This window comes from Schistocerca gregaria, chromosome 4 (genome assembly GCF_023897955.1).
Source record: "Schistocerca gregaria isolate iqSchGreg1 chromosome 4, iqSchGreg1.2, whole genome shotgun sequence".
Taxonomy (NCBI): domain Eukaryota; kingdom Metazoa; phylum Arthropoda; class Insecta; order Orthoptera; family Acrididae; genus Schistocerca; species Schistocerca gregaria.
The window spans coordinates 259,434,436-259,462,153 of NC_064923.1; the positions used below are offsets into that span (position 1 = coordinate 259,434,436).

The following is a 27,718-nucleotide window of genomic DNA, read 5'->3' on the forward strand; positions in this document are numbered from 1 at the left end:
GAGTGCAGCAAGGTGGAGGTTCCCTTCTGTTTTGGGTTAGCATTACGTGGGGCCGACGTACGCCGCAGGTGGTCAGGGAAGGCGCCGTTACGACTGTACGATACGTGGATGCCATCCTCCGACCGATAGTGTAACCATATCGGCAGCATATTGGCAGGGCATTCATCTTCACGGACGACAATTCGCGCCCACATCGTGCACATCTTGTGAATGACTTCCTTCAGGACAACAACATCGCTCAACTAGAGTGGCCAGCATGTTCTCCAGACATGAACCCTCACGAACATGCCAGGGATAGATTGCAAAGGGCTTTTTATGGACGACGTGACCCACCACCAAGCCGAATCGCCGTTGAGGGATAATCTGCACCAACAGTGCCTTGATGAACTTGTGGTTAATATGCCACGATGAATACAGGCATGCATCAATGCAAGAGGACGTGCTACTGGGTATTAGAGGTACCAGTGTGTACAGCAGTCTGGACTACCACCTCTGAAGGTCTCGCTGTATGGTGGTACAACATGCAATGTGTGGTTTTCATGAGCAATAAAAATGGCCGAAATGATGTTTATGTCGATCTCTATTCCAATTTTCTGTACAGGTTCCGGAACTCTCGGAACCGAGGTGATTTAAACTTTTTTTGACGTGTGTATTATCGAACATAAGTCAACTGATTTCTTCCAAGTGTCACAACTCCGTTGCCTATACTTAGGTCCCTAACTTATCTACTACTACAATAAGCAACCCATATTCATCGATGACAGCATCATTTCCACGAGCCGCAAGTGGTACGCCAGGAGTAACAGCTCGATTACTGAGAAACAAATAAAATAAAAGTACTTAACACTTTAGTACATAGGGAGCGCACTATCTCTGGCGCAGAGAGTCTACCCCAGGAATTGGAACATCTGAGAACTGTATTTCGAAAAAATGGGTACTTAGAGTGGCAGATTCAACGTGCTCTCCGCCCAACCACTACAGCACAACCTGTTGAGATGGATGAAGTCACGAGGGAGGAGGTAGGCACTGCATTTATTCTATACACAGGCGCACTCTCGGGAAAAATCGCCCGCATTCTGAAGAAACACCGGGTCGGAACTGTGTTTTGTCCTCCGAATAAAACTCGTGCACTGGTGGGGAGCGCCAAAGATGACCTCGGTTTGAGGAAGGCCGGCGTGTACCAGATTCCGTGTCAATGTGGCAAGTCGTATACTGGTCAGATGATGCGTACCGTCGAGGATCGATGCCGTGAACACCAGAGGCACACTCGACTGATGTATCCGAGCAAGTCGGCTGTCGCTGAAAATCACGCTATGGAGTATGACCGCACGAGGATACTGGAACAGCGTTGTTAGAGAGGCCATCGAAATTCGCACCAATGACGACCTCATAAACCGCGACTGTGGCTATAATCTTAGCAAGGCTTGGGAACCAGCGATTGGTTTAATCAAGAGTAAATCGAGCAAATGTATAGTTGTGACGAACACGGCGGACAGAGCCATCACACCGACGTCATCTCAGACGCCGTCACAATCTGTTCCACCGCGCGACCGTGGCGCGGGGCGCGGACGGCGGAGGGAGCGCGCCGAGGGCGGAGGGTATTTAAATCGGCCGCCGCCGCGACCGAACGCATTCGACTAGACTGTTAATTAATATTTCTCTCCCCTACAGGAACTGCAGGAACGACATATGTATGTCTATACTGCACCACCTCGAGCCAAGGACAGGCTCGTCATTCCAGCGTCAGCGTCAGCGACCGAACGCAGTTCCCCCTGAGCAGCCACAGCGTACGGATCTCTGTGCCGGCACGTTCACAGGTGCTCAGTCCGTCAGTTCACCTGATGATGGCGACATGTTTGATCGCCAAAATATTGTGCCCGTTGGACACTATAGATCGACAGTACACCTGTGGATATTTTGAATATCAGCTGTTGACATCACACTTTGTCCTGATGCCTCCAGTTTTTTCCGACAAATGATGCATCAAAACGGACTCACTAGTATGTGACCACTTCCCACTTGAGGTAATGATCACGACTCATACAAACTGCACTCTACTTCCTGGAACAGTGAACAAACTGCTGGCCACAAAACGCATCGATACTACTGATTCACACAGACTTGAATCTTGTACAGTTTGTATCCACATGTGCAATAAATGGATAATTCCCTGTAAGTAATTGACTGAGATGCACTTCGTCTGCCACAATATAATGCGAACTAAGTGTTCAGTGGTTCTTTTCGTTGAGAAACGTTGTTAACAGTTAACAGAGTCAGATACGTCGTATCTGGGTTCCCCCTGGCTTGAAGTGCCTTCAGATGTGTAGGTGCTAAATAATTTGATAATTACAGTATATTAAATTGCACTTGGGTGCGGTATTTGCATATTAAATAGAAGTATTAAAAGCTCTAGTGTCAAAAATGTAACAAGATTAGGTGTAACCATTTATTTTTGGGAACAAAAGTGTTTTGGGTCAAGGTTATGCAGATACAATTTACAAACCACTAGTACTCGTGAAAATAATTTGTCCATTATCGGCAGTAACAGGAATTTTTGCAGGTTTTCAGTTATTAGCTGATCCATCACTGAAGACGACGTGGGACTGCGGCTGGTCATAAACGTGTAGAAAGGAGGAATATTAACAGCTGTACTTTTTACAAAGTATATTAAGTGTGCGACCAGTTTCGGCACTACATTAGTGTCATCAGTAGCCCCTATGCAAACTGAACAGCTGTTGTTAGATGGCTGGCGTGCACACATAGTGTACGAGCCGTTCTAGGCGCTTCAGTCTGGGGCCGCGCGACCGCTACGGTCACAGGTTCGAATCTGCCTCGGGCGTGGATGTGTGTGATTTCCTTAGGTTAGTTAGGTTTAAATAGTTCTAAGTTCTAGGCGACTTATGACCTCAGATGTTGAGTCCCATAGTGCTCAGAGCCACACATAGTGTAAACAGAGACCAGTGAATATCATGGTACCTGTCCTAACGCGCCGATGATGGCGTACGGGCCAGAATATGACACTAATGTTCTGTCGAAACTGGTCACGTAATGAATGTGTTTTACAAAAAGTACGGCTCTTGGTATTCCATATTTCTACAAAAAAATCAAGTCATTATTCCATATCCTTGTGAAATATTTCGTACCCATCTCAAATCTCACGATAGGTAACGAAGACCACACGCAGGCTTTATTGTAGGTGGTACTCCTTCGCTGGGCAAACTGAACATCGCCATTTAAGAATGGATTTCCTGTGTCCTGTCGACTCTTCAATTTGCTACCTTCTCCCCTGAACCCACTAACGTCTGATTTCAGCCCATGTTGATGATGTGTGTGTGGATCGGCGATCGTCCTCACACTTATAACAGGACAGGACCATTTGTAGGAAGCGTTACTTCGCTTGGCAAACAGCATATACCTCTTCTTATCTTCAGTTTGACAGTGTGTCTTAGTCGGAAACTACTCCCATACTCCTCACAGTAGATAGATCGCTCGCAGGGTGCCAAGAACTTTTACTGCATGACGTGCAGTAGTGGCTGGAGCGTCTCGGGGCGCCCTGCGTTCGACCGCACATGGTTCAGCCCCTGAAAAGTGCGGTGCAGCCGGGCACTATCCTCAGGTGGCTGTTACGACTTTGGACGTGACGTCTGACCATGGCCAGCAGTATATTACAAAAAACAAGTAGCAACATTAATAAGGGCTTAAACCACCCAGAATTCACTCTAAAATAACTAAAACTACCTCAAAACTGCGGACCAATGACGCTGACGGGAACTAAAAACTGAAAAAAAAGCGAGAGTTCAGGGAAGTCTTGACATCGTTCTTTGATAAGGTCTTGGAGACACGGATTCGTGCTTCGCGGTTTGTAGTGACAGCAAATGAGGGCTTCTACACACTCCATGTGCCTTCACAGAGAAGTACGTTGATGGTCGCAATTGTGGTGATATCCAATTTGCAGGTAACCGGTTAGAATACTGAGCAAAGTTTCATCTCTGCCAATTGGTTGGCAATGGGAGGAGAGGTGCTGGTGTAAAGTTGCTCATCGCCAGACTGTACGCCTTCGTTCTCAATTCACTCCCAAACATTTCGGTAGTCACGAGAAATCTGATGTCATATGGAACTTTATCGAGAGTCCTTTCTCCCGCGAGTGCCATTTGTGAATGGAACAGAAAAAAAGAAGCAGGGGAAGGAGGGATGTAGTGGTGCAAGAAGTACCTATCGCACACGTCTTACGTTGACTTGCGGAGTATGGGTGTACATGTAGAAAGAGCTCGACGTTAGCGCACAGTCAGTAGATGGGACATGCGATGCGCTAAACAGTCATAATATCAGCGGAAATATTTATGCGTTGCGGAAATGAGGGGGGAAAAATTGTTTAGTGTGTTGAATTTAGGAGTTGGAATTGGCCAGCACAGTTAGGCAACACTGAGACACGGGCGGCTTACGAACAATTATGTGGTCGTCGTTTCACGTCCTCCACAAAAGCATGTAATGCAACGTCTTTTCGTGGAGTATAATTTAGCTTTAGTTCTTGGAACTTCAAAGCTTGCGCCTTGATGGCGCTGACGAGCGTAAACAGAAAAGGAAGAAGTACATGCCTGTCATGTTGATAATGGACCTTGAGATGAATAAAACGAGCAGAAGAAGCCTACACAAAAATTAGATTAACGTGTAGAAGAGAAGGGTAGCAGTATCATCCTTTTCATATTACTTTCTCTTACGTAGCGGAAATGTTTATACGTAACTGTACAAGTGATTTATATGGCTCAAAGACTGCGATAGTGAAAGAGATTTTCTCTGACTCGTGATATAAAACCTCTGTGGATAGCATGTGGAACGTTACGTATACTATGGACTTATTCTGATTTAGAATTGCGGAGATTAGGACTGTAGCGGAACTGTAATTAGCGGTATTGTTGTAAGCTGGCATTTTGAATACTGAATGTAATTTGATTAATTATCACAACACTTCATCTCCTACAGCAGGATGATGTATTCTGAAATGCAGCTGTGGGGATAATTTATGGAAAAGTATAATTGCATGACTTGAAAAGGTACGTTTAATTCTTCGGTTACTTTAACTTCTCCCTTGTCTATGACTTGGAACTTTATTTGGTGTGTCGTAACTCGTAAGTAACTTTGTACCCTGGGAAATCAGTGAAGTCTGAACCACGGTCGTATATGCTCTATTTTGAGAGATTAATTTTTGGATTTTTATCAAAATTGATATATAACTTGCACACTGATTCCCATGCTGCGGAGTGAATACGTCACAGCAGCTAAGACGGCTTCAAATGGTTCAAATGGCTCTGAGTACTATGCGACTTAACTTATGAGGTCAACAGTCGCCTAGAACTTAGAACTAATTAAACCTAACTAACCTAAGGACATCACACACATCCTTGCCCGAGGCAGGATTCGAACCTGCGACCGAAGGAGTCGTTCGGTTCCAGACTGTAGCGCCCAGAACCGCAAGGCCACTCCGGCCGGCAAGACGGCTTCCCCACGGCGTACAATTGTGCCTCTGGCTATTTTAAGAAAGTTCAGAGCCAGCGATTGCCGGAAATCTGCAGAGCCAAAGAAATTTTATTCCAGTTGCTGACTTTGACATCGAAAGGCACACAGAGTATGATTACGAACTGCACCTTCTAATCATTTTGTTTTATAGACTTGAGAATTAAATTAGGAATTAATTTTATACCTGGAAGCGTGGAAGATAATTGTGTTAAAATATAGAGGAAGAAACTTCTCTCCCCCAAAAGTTTCCATTTAAATAACTAGATATTATTCAGTCATAAGAGGCAGAGAAGGTCAACAGTCGCCTAGAACTTAGAACTAATTAAACCTAACTAACCTAAGGACATCACACACATCCTTGCCCGAGGCAGGATTCGAACCTGCGACCGAAGGAGTCGTTCGGTTCCAGACTGTAGCGCCCAGAACCGCAAGACCACTCCGGCCGGCAAGACGGCTTCCCCACGGCGTACAATTGTGCCTCTGGCTATTTTAAGAAAGTTCAGAGCCAGCGATTGCCGGAAATCTGCAGAGCCAAAGAAATTTTATTCCAGTTGCTGACTTTGACATCGAAAGGCACACAGAGTATGATTACGAACTGCACCTTCTAATCATTTTGTTTTATAGACTTGAGAATTAAATTAGGAATTAATTTTATACCTGGAAGCGTGGAAGATAATTGTGTTAAAATATAGAGAAAGAAACTTCTCTCCCCCAAAAGTTTCCATTTAAATAACTAGATATTATTCAGTCATAAGAGGCAGAGAAGTTAAAGGTACTCCATCCACCTGGGAATGATTTCGTTAGGTAGGAACCCGTTGCTCGTTTGGGAAAGAATGTTAGAGAATGTAGATTGTGGCTTTGTTGAAGGAACCACGCAGCACTCTCATACAACAGGATAACGGGATGCTCTTTGATTTGTACCGAGTTTGCTCGGTAGCTCAGTCGAATTGAATGCACGTCTGAGAGGTTTCTGGACAGCTCCTAAGTTGACCTACTACAAAAGTAAACCTAATGATTGTATTTTTACTGCGGAAACATTCATAGTACATGGCACATGTGGGTAATACTGGTTAAACGTAAAGCTAGTGCTCCTAAAGTATTACTGTAACCGAACAAAACGTATATCAACAGACTGACCAGAAACGTGAAGCACCCAGACGGTATGGTCGGATGTCAATGTAACTTCGTACATGTACTTGGCATCAGCGGGTATGTAAGTGATTACAGTTGCAATTTTCGATGACAGTTGAACAGCATCATATAACATTGCTGTTGTTCGTTTATAGTATTGTTACCAGGCCTGGGAGGGTATATATGTGGTATGAGCAGTGTCAGATGTTAAGTGATCACTGTGAAGCACACACGGGGGCCACGTACTGGTGTGAGACAGCGTTATCAGCACCTGGCAGATTCTGAAAGCGGCCTCATTAAGGGTTACCGTTTGTCCGGCTGGCTGAATTGTGCAATCTGCTGATTTGCAGGGTACTCAGATGTGACGACGGTCCGAAGTTGGACTACATGTGAACGTGAGAAGAGGCATACTCGTCGTCAAAGTTCCATTTGACCATGACTGCGCACCACAAGGCAGGTACTGTGCACCAAGCACGTCTTAACGCTGTCTCATTGGCGCCTACCATCGGAGAACAAGTAATGGACTCCCAGCAAAATTCCACATCATTGCTCGGAGGTTAGCAACAGCCATATCAAGGAATTGCCGTCCCACGCATTAGCTACGTTAACGGCGCAACACAAACGTGAGTTTTTAGAGTGGTGCTATGAAATGGAAGCAAAATGGATTGCCGGTAAATGGCGTCGTATTGTGATCAGTGATGAATCGCGGTTCTACACTGTCCCAGACGACCTCAATGGCCGAGTATGGCGGCGACCTGGAGAAATGTCCCATTCTTTCAGTGTTTTGGAGAGGCACAGCGGTGTCACTCTTGCAGTCATGATGTGGGGAGCCATCGGATATGACTTCACGTTGAAAGACGGCAAGTTCTTTGGGCTCGTCTTTCTTTCACTTTAATTATTCCGTTCATGTGGACGTATGAAATTAGGACATTTGCATCTAGTTAGGAAGGCACTGTGACTGTTATGATGCTTTCTAAAGAGAGTTGACTATGGTTGGGTACTGAGTTCATTGCTAACAGATGACACGGAGTAATTTTGAGGCGACGGGACTAAATTTGTGTTTGGTAGAAGACAGTTTCGGCTGTAATTGACCGAAGGGAAGTTCGCCGGCCGTAGATAGCGAAGAGGCCAATTTTGGTTTCAGTTATGGTAACAAGGAAGGGATGCAGATGCAAGTATATTAGCCGGCTTTGTGAGACTCGGTCGGTGATTTTACGCAGGTGGCAAGCTGGCGGACGTGGCCTGGACAGCAGGAGATCACCAGTCAAGTGCAGAGAAGTGCTATTAGTCGGCTACACTACATTGTCCCAGAGGCTTGCGCCCGAGTCTGCTATAACTTCTTCAACCGAGTCACTACAAACCGGAGTCCTGATAACTGGTTCCTGTCCAGGAGGGTGCATTCTTCAGATTCTGTAGCTATATGTACGATGTATCCTGTGGACCTTCCTGCAAGATCTGTATTCGCAACGATCGTGAAGATATTTTGCGTTGATGGCTGAAATGAGCCGGCACGTCAGAACACTTGCACAATGTAGCCAGGATAGCCATTTCGTTTCTTAGAAGTCACATAGGCACCCATGAGGAGTGGTTTCCCTCATGAGCATAGAAACTGAATTCTGATTGGAAATCCTTCGATTTCAGATGGTTTCAGTTATGATAACAAGGAAGGGATGCAGATGCAAGTATATTAGCCGGCTCTGTGAGACTCGGTCGGCGCTTTTGCGCAGGTGGCAAGCTGGCGGACGTGGCCTGAACAGCAGGAGATCACCAGTCAAGTGCAGAGAAGTGCTATTAGTCGGCTACACTACATTGTCCCAGAGGCTTGCGCCCGAATCTGCTATAACTTCTTCAACCGAGTCACTACAAACCGGAGTCCTGATAACTGGTTCCTGTCCAGGAGGGTGCATTCTTCAGATTCTGTAGCTATATGTACGATGTATCCTGTGGACCTTCCTGCAAGATCTGTATTCGCAACGATCGTGAAGATATTTTGCGTTGATGGCTGAAATGAGCTGGCACGTCAGAACACTTGCACAATGTAGCCAGGATAGCCATTACGTTTCTTAGAAGTCACATAGGCACCCATGAGGAGTGGTTTCCCTCATGAGCATAGAAACTGAATTCTGATTGCAAATCCTTCGATTTCAGATGGTTTCAGTTATGATAACAAGGAAGGGATGCAGATGCAAGTATATTAGCCGGCTCTGTGAGACTCGGTCGGCGCTTTTGCGCAGGTGGCAAGCTGGCGGACGTGGCCTGAACAGCAGGAGATCACCAGTCAAGTGCAGAGAAGTGCTATTAGTCGGCTACACTACATTGTCCCAGAGGCTTGCGCCCGAATCTGCTATAACTTCTTCAACCGAGTCACTACAAACCGGAGTCCTGATAACTGGTTCCTGTCCAGGAGAGTGCATTCTTCAGATTCTGTAGCTATATGTACGATGTATCCTGTGGACCTTCCTGCAAGATCTGTATTCGCAACGATCGTGAAGATATTTTGCCTTGATGGCTGAAATGAGCCGGCACGTCAGAACACTTGCACAATGTAGCCAGGATAGCCATTACGTTTCTTAGAAGTCACATAGGCACCCATGAGAAGTGGTTTCCCTCATGAGCACAGAAACTGAATTCTGATTGGGAATCCTTCGATTTCAGATGGTGGTTTTAGTTTTTCTAAATTACTTCTCATGCTGTGTTTATTGGAAATGATAGTGAAGAGACTGAGGTGAGCCCTTATTGACATTAGATCGTAGGTTCAGGTTTTAGCTAGAGATGCGAATCCCGTGAAGCGGGAAGGAGACTGAGAGTCGTCGCAGAGGTGCGCTGGTCGCAGCATTGCCGGCTCCTGCCGTTTCTTGGTGAGCATTTTGCAGCTGCGGCGTACTAGAAAACTTTAAGATGAATTATCAGTGCCCTTTCAAACAGCTGCACTGACTGTTTAATTTATGAGTATCGTACTCGCAGCCTTGTGGTTCATAATCGTTGTCAACCAAAGTAGATTCAGTCAGATCGCGTCAACGTGGGAGATGTAGTGTAAGTTATTCCACCGATTCCCCAACTTTGTCAAGCGTACATCAGTATACACTTTATTGCGTTAAGCAGGCCCTTGAATTTAATTAATGTTGCACCCCGAAAAAGTTCAGCATGCGAATTGGAATTTTTTACAGTTTAATTTCAGCTGTGGCCAGACAGTAGAGGTCAGCTCAGGCGATGTGCTTATCATGTAAACCACTGGGAAATACCGTTGACATTACGTCAAAACATTCCGGACAGATAATGCTGCTACAACGGTCATAGCTGAAGTGTGAAGAGCCGCGAACGCCGCAACACGTGTGACCAAAAGTGAAGTAATACTTTCGGACTCATTGTCAGAGCGCATGCATACCTGATAAACTCAGAAGTTTGCAAATTTAACCGGGCCTAGTAGGCTGTGCTCGACGCAGACGAGCTAGGAAAAGCTGACAGTACAAGTAATATGGCAACCCTCCCCCCCCCCCCCTCCACAGTAGGACTACGTCAGAAACATGGCTGTAAGGGTATTCAGTCGTGCCGCCATTCTGTCTGCATCTTCAACCGAAGATACGACAAGCTTTTGATTTGCTGTTTACCAGTTGCTGATCAACTCATTCACTTCTGGCACAAGACGCGGCATACCTGTGGCTTGGCGGCTGCAGAACTTGGGGGAAACTTCACCGATGCGGAGAGCTGGTGTCTGGTCAGTCTACACTCTCTGAAGCCCTTCGGCCAATGGACTGCAAGCTGTCTACGATTCGGCTGGTTGAGGCGCGTCCTCCCGGTCACCTAGACGTCATCAGCCACCGTCCTGGTCTACCCCTGGGCGGTGACCGGGGCATTGCTGCTCGGCATTAGAATATCTAACGTCGGTCATTGCCAATAACTCTACATGCACGCCCAATACGTTTCCGTGAGAAAGTCAAATACCTCGGTGTTTGGCTGGACCGGAAATTACTCTGGGGGGACCACATACAACACATGACCAACCGAGCAAGCGCGAGGCTCAAACAGCTCTACCCTATGCTCAATAGGCGTAGCACACTGAACAGAAGGTCCATGTACATGACACTTATTCGACCCGTGATGACGTACGCAGCTTCTGTCTGGGGATACGCTGCGCCTACACGCCTGAGCCGTCTGCAGATCATATAAAACAAAGTACTCAAAATCATAAGCAATGCTCCACGATATACACGCATCGTGGACATTCACCGGGAATACCGACTTGAGACTCACACGGAGGTAATCCACAAACTCACCACGAGACTATACTGAAACTCCAGACATTCGGAGAACCCGTTTATTCTGAATCTGGGGGACTACGACCACAACCATAGATGGAAACATAAAAGACATACTTGTAAGGACCTAACATCTATGACCAAGCACACGCAAACACAACGATACAGGTGAGCCCCTGTAAATCAGACGCCATTACTGGATATCCAGCTGGAACGCACTGCCGAATAATTGGCACCACGCAGGTAATCCATACCGTACACTACATGCAGACAATCTCCCCCCCCCCCCCCTCCCCCCCTCCGCACACACACTGAGATGATCTATGGCCGATCTCCCACTGCTATATAACGATCTTGATTGTTCCAGGAATGAAGCGGCTGCAGAAACTGGGATACTTCGCCATCGCTTGCCTCGGTAATTATGCATGATACCCATACTAACAAATCCAACCTTGCATGAACTATCGCAGTTAGTAAGCCACTACTGCTCTTACTACCCGTCCCACTGTCGCAGAGATTTTTTCGCACGGCACGAGCCTTGGCACTTTTTTCCTTCTGCTCTTCAAATTGCTACCTTTCACTCGCGTTTCGTCCACTATCTATCATCTGATGGACCGTGTTAATGCGAAGTCTTCCCAGACGCACGCATAACATCACAGCTCAGCATCCTGTGATCCATTTACTAGATAACTAACATGTTGACTGAGGTGACAGTAGAACTTTTGGTCTGGTCACCACGTTGGTGCGGGCGTGGAGGGGCCCCATCTATAATTAAAGTCGGTCATCGCACCGAGTGCAAGACTTGGGAACGACGAGTACTTGCAGGGATGCTTAGCCGACACGCCTCCAGAGAGCCTGGGTGGGGTGGGCCTGTCTTGGCGTGCTAGCGACCCACACGTCGGCGTGGCAGCTGCCTCCGCCACCCAGGACAACGGACGTCACCGGCGTAATCGGAGCGTCAGTGCATTCCGCAGTCGGCTGTCTCTGCACGCACGGAGTGCGGCGCCGTGGCAGGACAGAGCGCTGCATAAGACTGCTTCAATAAACACCTGTCAACACTGTCACTGCCTAACTGCACACCTCGCCGCGAATCTGTCTTCTCCCTCACCATTACTCTCGCCCATGCCTAGCGGAATGGGATAGGCCGAGTCGTTGCAAATCTATAGTTATCTTGAATTTCGTCTTTTATTCCAGTGAACAGCGTACTTTGATCATTTATTAATTTTGTTCATTCATGTGGTAGATAATAGAAGTTGTTTTGGAGTGTAGCACAGAGTGTCAACTTGAGTTCACTGCTATATCTTCCAATCAATCAGTTGCTGACATGAGGAAAGCTTCCAACCGATTTCTCATACACAAACAGCAGTTGACCGGCGTTGCCTGGTGAAACGTTGTTGTGATGCCTCGTATAAGGAGGAGAAATCGGTGCCACCACGTTTCCGACTTTGATAAAGGTCGGATTGTAGCCAATGACTGTTAGCAGAATATGGAATCGGTGGGTTCAGGAGGGTAATACGGAACGCCGTGCTGGAACCCAACGGCCTCGTATCAGTAGCAGTCGAGATGACAGGCATCTTATCCGCATGGCTGTAACGGATCGTGCAGCCACATCTCGATCCCTGACTCAACAGATGGGGACATTTCCAAGACAACAACCATCTGCACGAACAGTTCGACGACGTTTGCAGCAGCATGGACTATCAGCTCGGAGACCATGGTTGCGGTTACCCTTGACGCTGCATCACAGACAGGAGCGCCTGCGATGATGTACTCAACGACGAACGTGGGTGCACGAATGGCAAAACGTCATTTTTTCGGATGAATCCAGGTTCTTTTTACAGCATCATGATGGTCGCATTCGTGTTTGGCGACATCGCGGTGAACACATATGGGACGCGTGAATTCGTCATCGCCATACTGGCGTATCACCCGGCATGATGGTATGATGTGCCATTGGTTACACGTCTCGGTCACCTCTTGTTCGCATTGACGGCACTTTGAACAATGGACGTTACATTTCAGATGTTTTACGACCCCTGGCTCTACCCTTCATCCGATCCCTGCGAAACCCTACATTTTAGCAGGATAATACACGACCGCATGTTGCAGGTCCCGTACGGGCCACTGCGGATACAGAAAATGTTCGACTGCTGCCCTGGCCAGCACATTCTCCAGATCTCTTACCAATTGAAAACGTGTGGTCAATGGTGGCCGAGCAACTGGCTCGTCATAATACGCCAGTCACTACTCTTGATGAACTGTGGAATCGTGTTGAATCTGCATGGGCAGCTGTACTTGTGCACGCCATGCAAGCTCTGTCTGACTCAATGCCCGGGCGTATGAAGACCGCTATTACGGCCAGAGGTGGTTGTTCTGGGTACTGATTTCTCAGGATCTATGCACCCAAATTGCGTGAAAATGTAGTCAGATGTCAGTTCTAGTATAATATATTTGTCCAATGAATACCCGTTTATCATCTGAATTTCTTCTTGGTGTACCATTTTTAATGGCCAGTAGTGTATTATACATAGTTTGACAGTGGTGCACCTGAAGCGTGGTTCTGTGCCATAGGATGTTCCGGAGTAGACGTCTATAGGTAACGCCAATTATCTTCCCACCTTGACACTTTGCAACGTCATGGCTGGTGGTTGTTGAGGGAACTCTGACGGCACAACGGTATGTCACGGACAGCGTGGGTACTCGTGTATGACCTCTCTTCCGACAGTATTGTCGTGCCATTTTTCAACCGGACCACAATCGTCTGCACATGGTACGTATCTCTACAAACTGTCTGCGTGATGATGATGTACCCCGGTGGCGAACAAATTTCTCATATCTCTGCCCAACATTTGTTCGACCAGCGTGGGAATCGGTCCTGTCCCATTGCTGGTATCCAGAATATCAGGGACCATGTACAACGGTTGTGGACCAGCTCGGCGAGGATTGATAAGTTTTATGACACGTTTCCCTACCGAATAAATCCAAGCTACCAGGCCAGAGAGGGCGCACTGTCGTTCTGATAAACGGGCTCATACTGCCAACTTATTTATAAATTTGACTAGATTTTGTAATCACAGAAATAACATCCACGACTCAATCCATTAATTTTCATATCGCTTCCTCCACTTCTCCTGTATGACTAACGTTTTTGTCAGGCAGTATAATATTTCAAGAGGAAAAACTGTCTGAAACTACTGTGTTATGAGAGTGATTCTATATCACTGCAAGTAATAACAGAACTCGTGTTCGGATCATGAAAGTGAATCATAGTTGACTTTAGTTGCTGGCTTGTGATCCAATTCTTTTCATTTTACTGCTGTAGGGTGTTGAAAAAATCATGAAATACCCATCAGTGTTCGTAGAGAAAGAGACTTCATGAAATTTCCAAATTACACAAATTAGGCTATGTCATTTTTTCAGAATTTTGATACAGTTACACATGATCAATCTAAGTATCAAACAGTTTACAACTTGCTAACCATATTATAACATGAACACAATCTGTATTATGTAGAACATTACACTAAATACCGAGAGAGGGGCAAGGCTTAATGTTCTGCTGAAGAGGTGAGCATATGAGATGGAATACTTAGATTAGATATCAGTCGGTCGGAAAACTGGTCATGGTATTGCTTAAGGATTCATCACCACATCCCTTGAACTTTTTTAAGGGAAAATCTAAGTTAGTGTGGTCGGATGGAATCTGCACTCCCAAATGTGATCCCAGCGTTTTAACCACTGCACTTCCTCACTCGGTCGTACCACAAGAGTCCAAAACATCACAGCTGATACAGAGATGGTCTGTTCAAAATGTTGAAGGGGCTGATGACCTCAGCAGTTTGGTCCCATAAGACCTAACCACAAATTTCCAAATTTTCAAAATGTTGTACTTGATGCGATATGATACGCATCTTCGGTCTTGACGAACATCACTCCATCACTGAAGATGCAGGATAAGGCGAGAAAGTGCAGGCACTGTCACTATTAACCGTCTATCTCTGGCTCGCTGATGTCTGGACTTGTCATGCAGGCATGGGTGTCAGTGGATCTACGGATTCACGACCCATGAGTTCTGAAGAATAACAGCGGTTCCAGCTTGATGTACCGTTCGAGACCAGAGCTTACAGAGCGTGTGCCACCAACAGGGGAAGGGAGGACAGCACCTCAGCGAGACCAGAAGCGCCAGGCAGCGGAGAGGACCATAGTTAAACGGTGGATCGCACTCCACGTACCAAGCGGCTCGAAAATCGATGTGAACTCATGCCAGACGGTAGGCGGCTACGTTTTTAGAGTTCGACGCTTAGTACTGCAGTGCTCTGGATGTACTACGACTGACGAATTGCTCTTCGTTGTTGTGTTGTTGTGGTCTTCAGTCCTGAGACTGGTTTGATGCAGCTCTCCATGCTACCCTATCCTGTGCAAGTTTCTTCATCTCCCAGTACTTACTGCAACCTACATCCTTCTGAATCTGCTTAGTGTATTCATCTCTTGGTCTCCCTCTACGATTTTTACCCTCCACGCTGCCCTCAAATACTAAATTGGTGATCCTTTGATGCCTCAGATTACCGGTCCCTTCTTCTTCTCAAGTTATGCCACGAACTCCTCTTCTCATAAATTCTATTCAATACCTCCTCATTAGTTATGTGAACTACCCATCTAATCTTTAGCATTATTCTGTAGCACCACATTTCGAAAGCTTCTATTCTCTTCTTGTCCAAACTAGTTATCGTCCATGTTTCACTTCCATACATGGCTACACTCCATACAAATAATTTCAGAAACGACTTCCTGACACTTAAATCTATACTCGACGTTACCAAATTTCTCTTCTTCAGAAACGCTTTCCTTGCCATTGCCAGTCTACATTTTATATCTTCTCTACTTCGACCATCATCAGTTATTTTGCTCCCCAAATAGCAAAACTCCTTTACTACTTTAAGCGCCTCATTTCCCAATCTAATTCCCTCAGCAACCCCCGACTTAATTCGACTACATTCCATTATCCTCGTTTTGCTTTTGTTGATGTCTCTGACAGAATTACAATGTCATCGGCGAGCCTCAAAGTATTTATTCCTTCTCCATGGAGTTTAATACCTACTCTGAATTTTTCTTTTGTTTCCTTTACTGCTTACTCAATATACAGATTGTATAACAGCGGGGAGAGGCAACAACCCTGTCACTCCCTTCTCAATCACTGCTTCCCTTTCAGGTCCCTCGACTCTTATAACTGCCACCTGGTTTCTGTACAAATTGTAAATAGCCTATCGCTCCCTGTATTTTACCCCTGCCACCTTCAGAGTTTGAAAGAGAGTATTCCAGTCAACATCGTCAAAAGCTTTCTCTAAGTCTACAAATGCTAGAAACGTAGGTTTGCCTTTCCTTAATCTAGCTTCTAAGATAAGTTGTAGGGCCAGTATTGCCTCACGTGTTCCAATATTTCTACGGAATCCAAACTGATCTTCCCCGAGGTCGGCTTCTACGTTTTTCCATTCGTCTGTAAAGAATTCGTATTAGTATTTTGCAGCTGTGATTTATTAAAATGATAGTTCGGTAATTTTCACATCTGTCAACACCTGCTTTCTTTGGGATTCGAACTATTATATTCTTCTTGAAGTGTGAGGGTATTTCGCCTGTCTCATACATCTTGTTCACCAGATGGTAGAGTTTTGTCAGGACTGGCTCTCCCAAGGCCGTCACTAGTTCAAATGGAATGTTGTCTACTCCCGGGGCCTTGTTTTGACTTAGGTCTTTCAGTGCTCTGTCAAACTCTTCACGCAGTTTCGTATCTCCCATTTCGTCTTCATCTACATTCTTTTCCTTTTCCATAATATTGTCCTCAAGTACATCGCCCTTGTATAGACCCTCTATATACTTCCATCTTTCTGTTTTCCCTTCTTTCCTTAGAACTGGGTTTCCATCTGAGCTCTTGATATTTATAAAGTGGTTCTCTTTCCTCCAAAGGTCTCTTTAATTTTCCTGTAGGCAGTATCTATCTTACCCCTAGTGAGATAAGCCTCTACATCCTTTCATTTGTCCTCTAGCCATGCCTGCTTAGGCATTTTGCACTTCCTGTCGATCTCATTTTTGAGACGTTTGTATTCCATTTTGCCTGCTTCATTCACTGCATTTTTATATTTTCTCCTTTCATCAATGAAATTCAATATTTCTTCTGTTACCCAAGGATTTCTACTAGCCCTCGTCGTTTTACCTACTTGATCCTGCCTTCACTACTTTATCCATCAAATCTACCCATTCTTCTTCTACTGTGTTTCTTTCCCCCATTCCTGTCAATTGTCCGCTTATGCTCTCCGTGAAATTCTGTACAACCTCTGGTTCAGTCAGTTTACCCAGGTCTCATCTCCTTAAATTCCCACCTTTTTGCAGTTTCTGCAGTTTTAATCTACAGTTCATAACCAATAGATTGTGGTCAGAGTCCACATCTGCCCCTGGAAATGTCTTACAATTTAAAACCTGGTTCCTAAATCTCTGTCTTGCCATTATATAATCTATCTGATACCTTCCAGTACCTCCAGGCTTCTTCCATGTATACAACCTTCTTTTATGATTCTTGAACCAAGTGTTAGCTATGATTAAGTTATGCTCTGTGCAAAATTCTACCAGGCGGCTTCCTCTTTCATTTCTTACCCCCAGTGCATATTCACCTACTGTGTTTCCTTCTCTCCCTTTTCCTACTCTCGAATTCCAGTCACCTATTTAATTTTCGTCTCACTTCACTACCTGAATTATTTCTTTTATCTCATCATCGTGTACAAATATCGCCATAACAGACTCATGAACTGAATAATTTTTTATATTTTGATACTGCTATTGGTAGCATATTTTTATTATTTAGTACATTATTATTATTGTTTTAAATTACGTACTATCTTGGTTTTCTCTCTACCCCCTACCCTAGAACTCATTTTTATTTTATTCTTCCCGCAATATTTCCCCGTTTACTGAATCACTTTCTTTTCGTTCCAATCGTACGAATACTTCAACTATGTAATGCAATACTCGGTTTTGAGGTTGTACAATCTATTAGTCATAAAAGAAGGTAGAGCATATGTTAACATTCTACGGATTGTAATAATAATAAAATAATAATAATAATAATAATAATAATAATAATAGTAGTAGTAGTAGTAGTAGTAGTAGTAACTGTGAGCAATAGACACAAAGATAGAAATAGAGTTCGATGTAGATTACAGACCCATATCTGAGAGCGCGAAAGGTAACAGATGTAATGAGAAAAATGATTTAAATCCTATGGACACATATGCAAGACGAAGAACGACAGAATAACAAAACAAATCTTTGATTACTAAACGATTACAAATATAACAAAATGGCTGAGAGAAGCAGTAAGAGGTCTGTGGGAGTCGACATGGACACAATAAGAAAGAGAACATTTTTTTAAGGAAGTAACAGAAAAGGGAGGCTGTCAGGAGAGCGAAAATTCAAGAACGGAAGAAAGTGGACACAAGAAGAGAAAGAGAAACATTCTAGAAGATTAAAGAAGTGTGGGTTCAAAGAAGCTGCATTTGCAAACAAAGAAGCAGAAACAATGTTATTTTTTCGTACCCTCAAAAAGGATTATTTGAAATAAAAGAAAAACATTGCGAAACACAGCTTATAGTAGCTTCTAATGTGCCGGTCGTGAGGAAACAAATGCTTATACATAAGTAAAAAAAACTGAAATGTCAAAGAAATTCTAACTTCAGCAATCATTTCCGAGGAGCAATGTTCACATACCGCAAAAGACGTAACTTTGACGATGAGGATTTGGTCTGCATTCTATTATTAAACAAATTAAAAAAAGTAAACAGTAATGTAACGCAAAACATGAATTACTTTCTTCCAATAAGGCTTTATGGTGTAAAATTGTCCGGTTTTTAATTTGTTTTTGCGTATTTCCACAGTACTGAATATGAGCTCCGAACACGAACGAACGGATCGAGACCTCTTAGCGCAAAGTGGCTAAGGAGTTGAGTTGTTGACATTCGGACAGGCAATCTGTCACCTACAAAAGCGGCGACCAAGTTCCAAGAGGCGCGAGAGGTCAGCGACCTTCGAGTGTTTAGTGGATAGACGCTGACGAAGAGACTGGTTCACTAGTCAACAAGATTATCACCTTCATCACAGCAAAGAAGAATAGAGCAACGGTACTGTTGAGATGGAAGACTGTTCACTTCAGAGACTGAGAGTTCTCATCTAGAAGGCACACGAGCTCTGCTGTACTGGGCTGTCTATTGTATATTTGTTACGTATCCCACAGGGCTGGATTAGACCCATTCCTACATCACCTCTTCGCTCTGAGATTTTGCCGTCCCACATATGAATATTTCGCTCAGCACACGTTACGAGAACCGAGATTAGAATAGTCACAGGAACACGCTCGAAACACAAAAAAAGATGGCCTGAATTTGAGTCGCGGTACACGTTGTTAGGGGAGGTTGGCAGCCCTGCTGCTAAGCGGACGCGCGTGTACGAAGCTCTCACTAAGTTAAGCGATTAATATTGAAATAAGAGATAATTTGGTTAATATTACATTTTAGACAAGTGCATTTACTTCTTATCTAATCTATCTATTGAAGGTTTCGATTTTCTAAACGTAATTACATCGAAAAGGAAGTATTTCGTAAAGGCCGGCAGTCGGGAGTTTGTTTCATACTTAAGGTAAATTTTGGACTAGACTTAGCGCGCTTCAAAGTTAAATTAATTCATGTCTCTCATCCAGAATTTTTGTGGTCAACTAAAAGTTTCTGAAGCAAGTTTATAAGTTTGTTTACATTAGTGTTTAGTTTCGTATTAGTACAGATTACGAAACTATTGTGTTGTGGAAGTTATTTTCTGCTTTTGTGTTACGTTTTACTATCAAACCATGTGTGACTAGTGTGGTGGCTGCCGTAGAAATTTGAAATTTCATTACGATCTTCTTAAAGCCATTTAACGACATCGGACCTCTCTTCAGACCTTTCCGTCGGCGATATTTTCTCAATGCAGCACTTTAATTTTGCCAGTCACATAAAACAGGTTCCCTAGCAGCGCACAGTGACTACTCGATAGTCACACTGTTCACTCACGTTATGGTTTGTCAAATGACAGCGAGGCGGCCGCTGTGACCGAGAGGTTCTAGGCGCTTCAGTCCGGAACCGCGCTGCTGATACGGTCGCAGGTTCGAGCCCTGCCTCGGGCTTGGGTGTGTGGGACTTCTTAGGTTAGTTAGGTTTAAGTAGTTCTAAGTATAGGGGACTGTTGACCTGAGATGTTAAATCCGGTAGTGATTAGAGCCATGTGAACCATTTGAAATGACAGCGTGGATGTCATACCGTCATACAAACACTGTACAGCCCCAGATTTGCACCTGGTGGTGACAATTGGAACTAATTCGTTTTCAAGTGTAAATCGGTTCCTTGTTGACGCTTTAGCATATGTGCCATGTTTCGCTGCCCCTTGATAATTACAGTCCACACAGGACCTCCGTGAGTACCTGCACTTTAATTATAACCGCCTGGTATATTATTTTTCCGTTTAGTCTCCTGGAAGAGGTTTAAAGCTACAACAAGACAGTGGAGGGTTCGATTTTTCTCTGGATGGGAATGATTTGACGAATATTCCACGGAGACGAATATGCTTGCGTGTCCTCAGAAGTCACAGACGTCAGTCTTACGAGCGGATCTAGGAAGACACGCGTGCTTTGGACCCAGGTCTGACCATTCTGCGCGAGTTGAGGACTGTCGATGAATGGCCGAGGATCAAGATGGATTACCACTGCTTTCGGTATGTCGTATCACCATCAGAGCATCATGTTACTAAGCGAGTGAGTGGTTCAAAAAAATGTTCAATGTGAAATCTTATGGGACGTAACTGCTAAGGTCATCAGTCCCGAAGCTTACACACTACTTAACCTAAATTATCCTAAGGACAAACACACACATCCATGCCCGAGCGAGGACTCGAAACTCCGCCGTGACCAGTCGCTCAGTCCATGACTGCAGCGCCCGAGACCGCTCGGCAGTGAGTGGTTCGAAATATATGCAGAACAGATAAAAAATTACTCAGCCGCTCCATACATCAATTTAATATCGTCTAACACCGCCTCTAACATCGACAATGGCCTCAGCGCGACGAAGAAAGAGTCCATCTTTCTTCAGATTTACACCGCCACACATTGTTAGATGACTTGCGGATTATGATGTAGATGTAGAAAGTTAAGTAAATGTGAAAAGTTACGATTAAAAGAAAGGTTGCCGTTCTATGGACTTTTTCAGTGTCCTCCGTCAGCCCTATCTGGTAACCATCCCAATCCATACAACAACACTCTACTACAGGACGGACACGCTTTGTGTAAGCAGTCTCTTTGGCAGACCTGTTGCATCTTCTGAGTGTGCTTTATTTGTAAAGAAACAAAATCACGACTCCTCGCACCACAACAAACGCCTCCAATGAGCTTTGATTTTATCCATATTGGATGAGAGGTCGTGGTTGTGAATGTCAATGTTAAAAAATATATCGGCTCAACCACTTGTTTATAGTGTAAAACACTAAGATTGACGCGTTTAGGAAGTCAAGCTTCCATCATCAGAATAATAAAAAGTAAAAGAACCTGTTAAAACTCGCTAAAATGGAACATGCACCAGGCACAATAAAATTGATAATAAAATTGAAACATCGTGGCTACTTCCCTTGTTGCAGCCGTGTCTTCCAAGGTGCATCTCCACATAGTCGTCAAAACATAAAAAAAGTCTAAAATGGTGTCGCCTGTGGTATTCAACATCCAACCACTCGGCTCTCTCCTCTATCGTCGTAAACCGCCCATGCGCCTTCGTTGATACCACACAACACGTAGCCAAACACGACACTGAAACGCGAGTGAGCTCACGCGCAAGTAAACAAGGAAGTCACTGAGATGTGTATACAAACAGAAAACGTGTACATGTTCCAAGGACCTCATGAAATGATGGTATCCTGCCAAATATCAAGGCAAGGCAAGCTATCTAGGCCAAACTGGTAGGTCCTAAGAAGTACGTTACAAAGAACATAGCGATGCTTTCTGGATCCGTCTCCGGCCTTCCTGTTTTAGGTTTTCCGTGATTTCCCTAAATCCTTTCAGGCAAATGCCGGGATGGTTCCTTTGAAAGGGCACGGCCGATTTGCTTCCCCGTCCTTCCCTAACCCGAGCTTGCGCTCCGTCTCTAATGACCTCGTTGTCGACGGGACGTTAAACACTAATCTCCTCCTCCTCCTTTCCGGCTTAATAATTTCGAAAAGTCAACTGTAGCCACGCGTATTTGGGAAACGGGACACCCCATGTTGGGAATAGATCAGGATCTCGTTATTTTACATAGACAGGACAAATGCCAAAAGCTGGATCTACTAGAACAGCTGGAGATTACGATACATAGAGTGGATAATCAGAACAGACTAGCGCCGGCGCCAGCAGCCACCCTCCAAGTCGCCCGCATGGACGCTGTAGTTACCTGCGTGATGCGCCACTCGTAGGGCGTGGTGGCGGTGGCCAGCAGGCAGGCGACGACGACGAGCAGCGTGACTCTGCGGGCGCGCGCCTCCGTGCACAGCACCTTGCCGCGCAGCGGGTGGCACACCGCGATGTAGCGCTCCACCGTGAACGACACCGTCAGCCAGATGGACGAGCTGCCTGCAACACGCACCCCACACCGCACCGTCACTCCCATCTCTCCCTCACCTCCTACGTGCATCAGCTGCCTGTCAACCCCAGTCATGTACTATCTCACCTCCTACAGGCATCAGCTGTTCACCAACTACAGTCGTATACTATCTGACAGGAAATATGCGGACACCTACCAGTGGACATTAATGTGGAGCGTGCCCACCCTTCGCCTTTATGACGACTTGAACTCTGCTGCGGACACTTCCAATAAGGTGTCTGAATGTCTCTCGAGGAAAGGAAGGTTCCAAATGATTGGAAAAGAGCACAGGTAGCTCCAGTCTTCGAGAAGGGTCGTCGAGCAGATGCGCAAAACTACAGGGTGTTACAAAAAAGGTACGGCCGAACTTTCAGGAAACAATCCTCACACACAAATAAGGAAAAGATGTTACGTCGACATGTGTCCGGAAACGCTTAATTTCCATGTTAGAGCTCATTTTAGTTTCGTCAGTATGTTCTTCCACCTACTCTCAATGGAGCACGTTGCCATGATTTCATACGGGATACTCTACCTGTGCTGCTAGAACATGTGCCTTTACAAGTACGACACAACATGCGGTTCATGCACGATGCAGCTCCTGCACATTTCAGTCGAAGTGTTCGTACGCTTCTCAACAACAGATTCGGTGACCGATGGATTGGTAGAGGCGGACCAATTCCATGACCTCCACGCTCTCCTGTGCTCGTATTGTGGACGGCTGTGATACACTACGCCATTCTCCAGGGCTGCATCAGCGCATCAGGGATTCCATGCGACCGAGGTTGGATGCATGTATCCTCGCTAACGGAGGACATTTTGAACATTTCCTGTAACAAAGTGTTTGAAGTCACGCTGGTACGTTCTGTTGCTGTGTGTTTCCATTCCATGGTTAATGTTATTTGAAGAGAAGTAATAAAATGAGCTCTAACACGGAAAGTAAGCGTTTCCGGACACATGTCCACATAGAATATTTTCTTTCTTTGTGTGTGAGGAATATTTCCTGAAAGTTTGGCCGTACCTTTTTGTAACACCCTGTACAGACCTATATCTCTGACGTCGATCTGTAGAATTTTAGAACATGTTTTTTGCTCTCGTATCATGTCATTTCTGGAAATCCACAATTTACTCTGTAGGAATCAACATGGATTCAGGAAACAGCGATCGTGTGAGATCCAACTCGCTTTATTTGTTCATGAGACCCAGAATATGGTAGATACAGGCTCCCAGGTAGATGCCATTTTCCTTGACTTCCGGAAGGCATTCGATACAGTTCCGCACAGTCGCCTCATAAACAAAGTAAGAGCCTACGGAATATCAGACCAGCTGTGTGGCTGGATTGAAGAGTTTTTAGCAAACAGAACACAGCATGTTGTTCTCAATGGAGAGACGTCTACAGACGTTAAGGTAACCTCTGGCGTGCCACAGGGGAGTGTTATGGGACCATTGCTTTTCACAATATACATAAATGACCGAGTAGATAGAGTCGGAAGTTCCATGCGGCTTTTCGCGGATGATGTAGTATACAGAGAAGTTGCAGCATTAGAAAATTGTAGCGAAATGCAGAAAGATCTGTAGCGGATAGGCACTTGGTGCACGGAGTGGCAACTGGCCCTTAACATAGACAAATGTAATGTATTGCGAATACATAGAAAGAACGATCCTTTATTGTATGACTATATGATAGCGGAACAAACACTGGTTGCAGTTATTTCTGTAAAATATCTGGGAGTATGTGTACGGAACGATTTGAAGTGGAATGATTATATAAAATTAATTGTTGGTAAGGCGGTTGCCAGGTTGAGATTCATTGGGACAGTCCATAGAAAATGTAGTCCATCAACAAAGGAGGTGGCTTACAAAACACTCATTCGTCCTATACTTGAGTATTGCTCATCAGCGTGGGATCCGTACCAGGTCGGGTTAACAGAGGAGATAGAGAGCATCCAAAGAAGAGCGGCGTGTTTCGTCACAGGGTTATTTAGTAAGCGTTACGTAGATGTTTAGCAAACTCAAGTGGCAGACTCTGCAAGAGAGGCGCTCTGCATCGCGGTGTAGCTTGCTCCCCAGGTTTCGAGAGGGTGCGTTTCTGGATAAGGTATCGAATATATTGCTTCCCCCTACTTATACCTCTCGAGGAGTTCACGAATGTAAAATTAAAGAGATTCGAGCGCGGACGGAGGCTTTCCGGCAGTCGTTCTTCCCGCGAACTATACGCGAGTGGAACAGGAAAGGGAGGTAACGACAGTGGCACCTAAAGTGCCCTCCGCCACACACCGTTGGGTGGCTTATGGAGTATAAATGTAGATGTAGATACCAGTCGATTCTTGCTCAAGAGCCTCAACCAGAGTAGGAAGTGATGTTAGACACCGGGTCTGGAGCGATGTCGACGTTTTAACCGATTCCAAAGGTTGACTGTTGGATTCAGCAAGGGACTTTGGGGAAGCTAGTCCATTACAGGAATGTTATTGTCCACGAACCGTTCCATCACGGATTCTGCTTTATGATAGAGTATATTGTCATGCTGATAGAAACAACCATAATTTTCGAACTGGTACTCTAATGTATGCAGTACACAATGTTGTAAACTGCGTTCACACCCTCCTGCAGTTAGCGTTTTCTTCAGCGCAATACAGTACAGTAACACCAACCCGTCCATACTTCCTTACTGTCACTACACACGGTGGCGTCGCTCTTTACGCCATATTGACCGTTACTTAACATTGACTACAGAACTGTGTGGCTTTTGAGGAGCTGCCCGAAAATAATACCCCATTCTTTTCAACTCGGTATGCACGGGCATTGTGCTAGCTGGACTTCTGGTAGCACTTCAGAATTTGTGATTCCTTCCGGTGATTTCATGTCATTTTTTACTGCCACCGTCTGCAATGCTCGATGGTCAATGTCCGTCATAACATGAGGAGTGCTTTGTCTTGGTTTACGTGTGGTCCTTCCTTCCTCCTTTTCACGTTGTAATTACATCCCCAAAAGGTGACTTGGACAGTTTGAGAACAGTAGATGTGCCCCTGATGGATTTGTTAATGAGGTGCTATCAATGACTAGTTCACGTTAGAAGTCACTGAACTCTCCTGACAGACCCATCCTTCTGTTACTGCTTTTCTACTTACAATAATATACTCCCCACCTCCTTTTATACTGACAGGTCCTCTTCCCTTGACATCTATTTGTCAATTTCGCGTTACATCTGGGTGTCGGGAGACTTTTGAAACATAATGTTTTTAGAACCTACAGACCGTTAGCCTGAGCCTGTGTTGCTGGTAACTAGTCCATAAAAATTGCTCTTTAAAGCAATTTTTAGTTAAAAGCTCGCAACACAGCATTTCAGGTTTGTTATTCTACTAGAGACGTGATCCGGCTTCGCATGTGTAGCACCAAGTTTCTACGGCCGGACGAAATGTTTACAATATGTAGTGATATAAACAAGCCTTCCTCGTGACTCAGTCAATAAGTGAAAGTCATACCAAAATCCTTACAGTAGTTTCCTCATATTATCCATAACATACAGACAGAAAAACGCATCTGTGGACTTTAACTTATAAAAGGTATAGATACACGAATTTTTTTCCATATAATTTTAACTTACTGATGGATGAGATTAAAAAGCTGAAAAGAATTGAAGGCACTAAGGGTTTCAACACAATTAATTAAAACCAATACGAATAACGTTGTGGAAAAAAGCAAACATTCAAAAATCAGTATTTCAATTTTAAAAATAAAATATTGTAACTGTTTGCCAATATACGAGTACACCTCACATTTGACCAAAAGTATCCGGACACCCCCAAAAACATACGTTTTTCATATTGGGTGTATTGCGCTTTCACCTACTGCCAGGTACTCCATATCAGCGACCCCAGTAGTCATTAGACATCCTGAGAGAGCAGAATGGCGCGCTCTGCGGAACTCACGGACTTCGAACCTAGTCATACGTCATACTCACTTGTGTCATACGTCTGTACGCGAAATTTCCACAATCCTAAACATCCCTAGGTCCACTCTTTCCGATGTAATAGTGAAGTGGAAACGTGGAGGGACACTTACAGCACAAAAACGTTCAGGCCGACCTCCTCTGTTCACTGAAAGAGACCGCCGACAGTTGAAGAGGGTCGTAATGTGTAGTTGGCGGACATCTATCCATACTATCACACAGGAATTCCAAACTGCATCAGTATTCACTGCAAGTACTATGACAGTTAGGCGGTAGGAGAGAAAACTTGGATTCCATGGTAGAGCGGGTGCTCATAAGCCACACATCACGCCGGTAAATGCCAAACGACGCTTCGCTTGGTCTAAGGAGCGTAAACATTGGACGATTGAACAGTGGAAAAACGTTGTGTGGAGTGACAAATCACGGTACACAATTTGGCGATCCGATGGCAGGGTTTAGGTATGGTGAATGGCCGGTGAACGTCATCTGCCAGCGAGGGAGGGGGCTTGCACCCCTTGTTATTTTGCTTGGCACTATCACAGCATAGGCCTACATTGATGTTTTAAGCACCTTCTTGCTTCCCATTTTTGAAGAGCAATTCGGGGATGGCGACTGCATCTTTCAACACGATCGAGCACCTGTTCATAATGCACGGCCTCTGGTGGAGTGGTTATACGACAATAACATGTCTGTAATGGACTGGCCTGCACTGAGTCCTCATCTGAATCCTATAGAACACCTTTGGGATTTTTTGGAACGCTGACTTCGTGCCAGGCGACACCTCTCCTCAGTGTAGCACTCCTTGAACAGTGGGCTGCCATTCCCCAAGAAACCTTCCAGCAGCTGACTGAACGTATGCCTGCGAGAGTGGAAGCTGTCATCAAGGTTAAGGGTGGGCCAACACCATACTGAATTCCAGCATTACCGATGGAGGGCGCCACGAACTTGTAAGTCACTTTCAGCGAGGTGTCCGGATACTTTTGATCACATAGTGAATTTGTTAGCCAAATACCAGATAGCAAAAAAGCAAATTTTAAATACATTTAATTCAAATACAGTACTTTCCCACAACATCTCGTTGACGAATAAAGTTGTCTTAAATGGTTTTCGTTTATTTCAATGACTCAGACGTCCACGCTTGGAGAGAGGAAGTGAAAAGAAGTATCACTCCTGGCTTCGATGAAATGAAATGGATAAAA

The 27,718-nt window shown here is 44.9% G+C and overlaps 1 protein-coding gene across 1 annotated transcript in view; it reads right to left on the reverse strand.

Moving 5' to 3' along the window:
• Positions 1-27,718, reverse strand: part of LOC126365758 (probable G-protein coupled receptor 139) — a 1,098,473-nt gene that overhangs the window by 38,340 nt on the left and 1,032,415 nt on the right. The window contains exon 7 of the mRNA XM_050008257.1: positions 22,385-22,563. Within this exon, the coding sequence (XP_049864214.1) occupies positions 22,385-22,563 (179 nt within the window). The remainder of the gene's footprint in view (positions 1-22,384; positions 22,564-27,718) is intronic.